Raw genomic sequence first — 7,709 nt, 5'->3', positions numbered from 1 at the left:
AATTATACCATTAACAATGAGACTGATCTTAAGGAATGGAATGAGATCAAATGCTCTGATCCTTGGTCGTTCACCCAAAGCTATCTCATAACTGGGGATCATTTTCATTGATTTTTGAATCCATGTAAACCTGCCAAGCCTTGTGAATGCCTGAGGAAACCACTGCATATTGTGTGTGTCATTAATGAGACAGGATTCAGGACAAATTACTGTATTCGTTCTGCACAGACTTTACTCAAAAATGACATAGAAACAGAAAATTACTAACCCTTCTCCTCTCATAGTGTGGTTGCGTTAACGCAAGACTGAGTTTGAAGTTTAAGTGTTTAAGGAGAACAATTGTGGTTTGTTGAGCCGGCAAAAAAAACAAAACAGATTTCAAGCATTGAAGAACATCGTAACGATCCCATATAAATTAAGACTTTTTACAAATGTACAGCTACAAGGAGGGTGTTCACATGAAGGCTAATTGGAACAAGGCTTAAAGACATGCGATAAACTTTGAACTTTACAACCTCCAGTTGCAACCTCCTCTAGAAAGTTTGCCAACATGACCCACACTGTACTGGACTGTTAGTTGAGAACATTAACGTTTGAACTGACCTTTACCTTGTTGTGACAGGGGTGCAGTATGACTGACAGTGTCCCTCAGCATAATTTACCCCCACCCTACATCGCCCTCCATCTCCTCTGTGATGCAGTTGACCCCTTTACAAATCACCCCCAACTTTACACATCTGCTGCCTGTCAGCATCTGCCAGGCGCACTCACCCGTCCAGCCCGTAATGAAAAACTCTCATTACTCGCCTCCACCCAACAGGTATACAGGCCGTTAGGACAATTACTGGGCAATGCCACTGACCTTGTTGTGAGAGAGTCAAACAAACACAGAGGTCTAACTGAAAGGAGGGCTGGCAGCAAAACCCACAGGCATGCATTGGAGAGACTTGGCAAAATGAGGGAAGCTTTATGCCTGTTGAGGAAGCTTGTACTGTATTGATCTATACTGGCACACAGCAATGCCAACTGCCTCCGAGTGCAGATAAAGTAGAAACAGAGGTAGTAGTAGAATTCAATACTGCAGAGAAAACTGCCTCTTAATGGTCAGATTAAAAGACAAAAACAAAAGTAGTAGTAGTACATGCTAAAGTTACATTGATCAGTTGCAGGTGTTGCCTCCAAGATCTGTAAATCAGCTGCCGAAAACAAACTACGCTGTGAATGTGGATGCTTTAGTTTAATGCACGAAAAACATTACGGTTACATGTCAAAAAGAACTTGCACGTAGCACGGACAAAGAGTATTCGCAATAATTCCTCCTAGCAAATGCGTTATCGCAAGAGGATAATGTGACATTTATGTAATCAAGACTAAAAGTCTACAGCCATGCTAGCAGCTATGTGAGGCTGCACTTACGGGCTCAGTGGTGCATTGTGCAAAATGCTAATGTGAGCATGCTCACAATGACAACACTAACATTCGGATATTTAGCAGGTATAATGTTTTCTACATTCACCATCTTATTTTGGCATGTTAGCATGTTGACATTTGTGATTTAGCACTGAACACAAAGTACAGCCAAAGATGATGGGAATGTCGCTAGTTTTGCATATGTTTGGTCATGAACCAAAGTACTGGACAAATCAAAAATTTGACCTGGATGTGACACTAAATAAAAAGTTAGGCAATCCATCCAATAGTTGTCAAGACGTTTTACTTGAAACCACAAATTTCAGTCTCATGATGGCACTAGAGGATGGCACCAGGGATCATCAAAGTCAGCAGGATTCACCTTCAGGGCACTATGAATGTCCGTACCAAATGTTTTGCCAAGTCATCTTGTAGATGTTGAGATATTTCACTGCTGGTGGAGCCAGAGAAAAGGTCAGGGGATAACCAAAGTCAGTAGGATTCATTACATCGCCACCCAGTTCATGTCTGGCTGGGGACCATTGTTGCAAATTATTCCCCATCTCTCTCTCCCTTCTCATTTCCTGTCATCTCTCTGCTGTCAACTCTATAATAAAGGTCCAAAATGCCCACCCCCCACCACCACCACAAAAAACAAACAAAAAAACCACCTTTGAAACCTGCAAACAGTAATGGAATGTTAGTTCGTTAGTTATTAGTGTGTTCTTCAATAATGCTTCTGTATCTTAGAAACCACAACAACTACAGAGTTAAGGAATCTGACACAGAGGATCTAACAGCCTCTCGCAATGGTCCACCAGACACTTTCTGATCCTTTGTTTGAGTCCCACTTTACAGGAGACTTGGGGAGACAGTGGAGGACTTTAGAGAAAACAATAGTAACTATAGTCTGCGAGCAGAACTGCAGCTCATAATGCCACTCCTGTCATTAGACAAATTATCTGACGTTTAGCAGACTGGGGGCAGCCTCCCTGTGAAGCGATGACTTTATTGATCCTGGAGGGGGGTCTTGGATGGAAGTGTGTCTCTTTGGCTCCCTGCAGTGTTCGACAGGGAACACTCCTCCTCTCTGAAGTCCTGCTCTGGCCCGTACAGACCCAGAGCTAAGCCAGCTGCTGTTCCCGCTGTCTGAAGTCTACCTGAGGGCCCCTTTGTCCTCGGGGCTTGTCCCTTTGTCCCGCTGAACTACACAAACAGATGTCCAGCCACTGGGCTTTCTCGTAGGAAGTTGTAAAACTCCAGTGTGCAGTGGGCCCCATTCATATGGAGGGACTACAGTAATGGCCGTGCAAGTGCCATACACATGCAAATGCCGACACGCAGACACCCCGTAGGGGCGGCTTTAACAAATGTTTGACTATGTAACTACTGCGGACCATGCCAGTCCACCAGACTATGACTGGGTTGCAATGAAACCTCCATGTAGCGGAGTAATCACACTGAAAACTAGGTAACACAGGAAATTGTGTACAGAGGAATTTGGGAGACCTTTCACAGTGTGTAAACATGATCAGATCCCCCATGTCACAAACACCGGACAGAACTAAAAACAGCGAAATGGCCCCTCTGCCTTCTGTCTGTTCCACGCACACACAATGTAGACCTCACAGGCTTAGATGGTAAAATATGTTAATGAATAAACAAGTGGAGAAAAACAGTAACACCAAGCTACAGCTGGCAGAGGGAAAAAGTACAATGTTATCACCAATTTGAACCTATTCTAATTCTACATAAATATAAATCACGAATTTCGAAAAAAAACAAAAAACGATGGGATAAGCAATAACTGCAAATGAAAATAATTTGGGACTGAGGAGTTAAAGGAAGCTTCAAACAAACCCTCCTGTGCTGTTGCAGTAACTGGTTTGGCCTAACAGTATCCAAAATGACTGTCTGTAGCCATCAGGTTTTATCTGTATCGGACACCTGCTGAGAATATTGATCCTGTGCTGGTTTCACCATTTTAGCCATCACCAAGCATCAAGCTTTAAACAACCCTATGTCACTTTATATTGAATACTAATAGCAAAGACTGGGGAGCCGATTGATTGTGAATATAAATCTATCACCTTAGGTGAGAAAACAATCAGCCGTATTCAGTGCATGGCTGCAGTTTAGCTGTGAGTGCTTTAAAGATGCACCTAGAGTAGTGATTCACCAAGGATCCTTCTAGTCTGTCCAAAACACACATCCTCATTTAGTTTTCTGTAATAAGACGGTAGAAGTTACTGTCATTTGGCAAAGACTATTACCATACTAGTGCAAGCAAATGGGGCATAAATTATTGTCTCCAAATCACAAAAACAGCAAACCTCGCCATCCCTGGCACGATCTCCCGTCATTAAACTGTATGAAACGTGCTGCAGTGTGCTGCAGTGCAGTGAAACGATACTGGAAATGCTATGACGGGAATGTTATTATCATCAAAACAACAACAACAAAACATGAAATTCACCTGTAATTATGAATAAGCAAAACAAAAAGGGTGGAGAAATAGAATCATTATTACTTCAGACCTGTATTTATACATTTATTTTAAATTATAAGCTGCCACAGCATCACATCAGTTAATTAACCACAGTATCTTCATAGTACCTGGAAATAATCATCAGGGTGTGCTCCTAAATATTGTATCAACACCTAAACATTACCTGGATACATTATATGCAGATGTTGAGGTGTTTGATTTTCTTGTTCACTTACTGCCCATCTACTAACATCTGCGCTGGCTGATTACTGATGCCTCGAATACTGACACGGTTAATTGGAGACAGTGACATTTCAATGCGTTTATATTATTACATTTTAACACACACACACACACATATATATATATATGTGTGTGTGTGTATATATATATGTGTGTGTGTATATATATATATATATATATATGTTTGTGTATATATATATAAAGGTACGATTTGTACTGATAGGAAGCGTGGTGCTGCAACATCTCCACAAACAGTCAGCTGTTTATAAACTAAGCTGAAACAGTTTGGTTTCGATTAGGAGAAAGTTTTTCTGTTGCTCAGGGGACACGAAAATCCCATTCCTGACGATCATGCCTCCCAAGGTGTCCAATTTAGGGAGACAGGGCGATCTCTGATATGGATCAAGTGCCATCTGTGCCCAATTTACTTTCAGGCCGTGTATTATTGAATTTAATGATATGGGTGATTATCGACGAATGCTCTCAGCCCATTTGGTGGTCGTGTGAAACACTAATAGAGTTTGTATCACGTGTCTGACTGAGAGACTGGGAGACAGACGCTTTAAAGACCGCGCTCCGGTCATCTAATCCACGCTGCGAGACCGACAGACAGAAGCAGAGGAGCCAAGTCCCCACTCCGACGGATCGTCGCCGCGAATCCGGTCTGATGAAGCGCGAGGACAAGACGCGGGCTAAACTATGAGAAGTTCCTCTCCACGCGCGCAACCACGCACGTCAGTTATTCTCCTTCTTTAAAGGTCTTTCTGTGCAAAGGATGCTGGACCCCAGGGAGTGTGGAGTGACAATGACGTCCGGTCACAAGATTTCCTTCTCTATAATTGACATACTGGATCCCAACAAATTCAACAGCAGAAGGGCGAACGAACTTTCCGTCGCCAGGGAGAAGTTTCCCGCACCAGACGCGGGGGGGACAAGTTTGGAGTCGGACGGCGCCGCGGGCGGAGACGTCAGAGTTGAGCGTACGAAAACAGGTAGAGAAAACAGGCGGTTTCGGAACCATGGTTCAGCCTATGGATCAGCCACTTTGGCTGCGTCTAACGTTGTGCTTTTGAACTTTAGCAGGTATGCCGATTATTTCAAAAACCTCCGGACTTATCAAACAGATGCGAATCCATGCATCGTCATATCTAAACACTGTCAAATAGGAGCACGAGAATAAACTCAACCTTTACTATGGGACCTTATATCATTTTTTTTTTTTTTTTTTTTTTGCCGGTCCTTGATCTAACACCAGAAAATGACACGCTATTTTCTATCCGATTTATTGTCCGCTCGGTGTGACCTTCCCTTAATTTCCAAGGCTGCGCATCCTTTCAAGGTAGCCAAACAGGCTTGCTCCCAGAGCCCCAGTCTGTGATTGGCACTGGGACAGGCGGGCCAGATAATTGTTTAAATCGTCCCATTGAGGATGCCTCTGCGCGCTTTGATCGATATCCCATTACTGCATCCTGCATATCTCCCTCCAGCACCTTGCAGGTACAAACTTCACACCCCATCCATGTCTGATCCTAAATATCGTTCGATTAAAACTTCCCTTTAAATAGATGACATTTATCGATCCGCCCGCAAATATGAAACTCCATTAGCACGTCACGGCTGAGGTGGCGGAGCTGGATTTAGACGGGATTTCTTTCCGCAACATGACATTTGAGGCGCCGTGTGGTTTATAAATTATTGAAGGCTTAGCGACCCAGTCTCCCCCTCCTCGGATTCTTCGCTCCGATCCGCTCGGGCGACCTCACGATGCTCATCAAACACCTCCCAGATGTCAACCGTAGACCCTCTGTGTTTGGGAGCCAAACTGCGGCTCGCACTGGACAAAGAGGCACCTCATTGCGAAGGCGAGGATACGTTTCACCTCTTAATCAGGCGAGGGCCTTCAGCTTTTAGACTGGACACGAGGCTTCTGTCTCCAGGAGCTGTCCTCAGCACCACGGCCAATTGGGCCCATTTGCTTTTGGGCTCTTTGGCCTATTACTATTACCTATTAAGAAGACACATAGAAAAGGACAGTTTTCTTTCTCTATCTTACTTACTTTTATTAAAATACCTGAATACATCACTATGTCTACTTCTTAAAAACCATGGTTTATTGTTCACCTTAAAAAATTTTGGTCTATTCCTCCTTTTCACGATCGACTCAACGCAATTAATATATTTCCCTTAAAAAGCTTTTGCCACTTCAAGACGAATCAACGATGGACACCGCTCCCCTTAAATGGCTGACAACTTCCCTAACGACTCCATTTTTGACCCGGACATGAAATATCATGAATGTCCCTGACACCCAGTTACCCCCAGCCCCCCCTCACGGTCCGTCAGATGCGGAATTTGCAGGATGTGAACTTACTCTTCTTTTTTTTTTTGCATTTACAGGGGAAGAGACAGGAGATGAACCTGCTGCAGCCTCCAGGCATCACACAGTTGTGGCCGACCCCCTTCTGCTCTCCCCGTCGGCCGACACAGTGCCCTGTCCCACTGGGGAACACGACGATGGCGAGACAGCGGTCGCCCTGCAGGTCCCCTCCCCGCACAAGCGGCGGCGACCGGACCAGGCCTGCGCCAAACCGCGGCGCGCCAGAACAGCGTTCACTTACGAGCAACTGGTGGCTCTGGAAAACAAGTTCCGCGCAACCCGTTACCTGTCTGTGTGCGAGAGACTAAACCTGGCCCTGTCGTTGAGTCTGACCGAAACCCAGGTGAAAATTTGGTTCCAGAACAGGAGGACCAAGTGGAAAAAGCAGAACCCCGGGGCGGACAGCACCTTGCAGCCCGGCACCAACTCCCTCGTCAGCGTCAGTCCAAACCCGGCCGCCTGTGGGTCGAGCCCCGCCGGCTTCCACCAGACTTTCCCGAACTTCAGCTCTGGGAACGTGATCTTCCACACGGCCGGTGCTGTTCCGCTTTCCTCCACCGGGGGGCTCCTGCATCCCTTCATGTCCAGTGGATTCGTCCAGCCGACTTATTTCAATCCGCATCTATGAAAGAAACAGAGATTTGACACGTTGCAGCTGGTGACAGACCCACTTTGGGGCGAATTTTCACTGGGACTGAATCATTGTAATCAGCTGAACTCTTACTGCCCAGAACCATTGTAACTGTTACATCAATGCCCTGTCATGTTCTACAAATTGAGGAGGTTTTACAAGGTTTCGTGGTCCATTACGATATTGTCCAAACTGTTTATTTTGAAGGGAGTTCAAACCTTATTAAAGTCAAAGTATGCTGTTGACCGTCTTCGCAGTACTTCAAGGCCAAATGAGTGACCTGAGACCCAACAATTGTGTGAGCATTTTAAGGTGTTCCCTGAGGGTTCTGTTAAACCTGCACCACTATGCACCGATTTTCTGTCACTGTGTCTGCTAGGAGGGCTGCTCACACTGTGTATTTTAACAGCACGTGCGGTATCATTTTCTGCTAGCGTGTGGCATATTGCAACCGTCCAATGCCCGGCCGTGTTCCTGCCTCCAAGGGGCTTGCACGGCTCACGTCTGTTGTCTGTAATATAACGACACCGGTGTAGCTTAATTTAACAAAAAACAAAACA

General features: G+C 45.0%; 1 protein-coding gene across 1 annotated transcript; it reads left to right on the top strand.

Annotated features, from left to right (window-relative positions):
* The first annotated feature begins 4,916 nt into the window (after positions 1 to 4,916).
* Positions 4,917 to 7,326, top strand: nkx1.2la (NK1 transcription factor related 2-like,a). Its single transcript, XM_040139854.1, has 2 exons — positions 4,917 to 5,133; positions 6,551 to 7,326. The coding sequence occupies exons 1-2, from the start codon at positions 4,917 to 4,919 to the stop codon at positions 7,144 to 7,146; spliced, it is 813 nt and encodes a 270-aa protein (XP_039995788.1). The 3' UTR covers positions 7,147 to 7,326.
* The last annotated feature ends 383 nt before the right edge of the window (positions 7,327 to 7,709 follow it).

This window comes from Xiphias gladius, chromosome 11 (assembly GCF_016859285.1).
Source record: "Xiphias gladius isolate SHS-SW01 ecotype Sanya breed wild chromosome 11, ASM1685928v1, whole genome shotgun sequence".
Classification (NCBI taxonomy): domain Eukaryota; kingdom Metazoa; phylum Chordata; class Actinopteri; order Istiophoriformes; family Xiphiidae; genus Xiphias; species Xiphias gladius.
Note: the sequence above shows the minus strand (reverse complement) of the source record. Positions and strands in the feature narration are given on the sequence as shown.

Coding starts and splice junctions, on each gene's coding strand:
- nkx1.2la (XM_040139854.1), top strand. CDS start 4,917: ATGCTGGACCCCAGGGAGTGTGGAGTGACAATGACGTCCGGTCACAAG. Junction 5,134..6,550: donor AGTTGAGCGTACGAAAACAG/GTAGAGAAAACA, acceptor GGGAAGAGACAG/GAGATGAACCTGCTGCAGCC.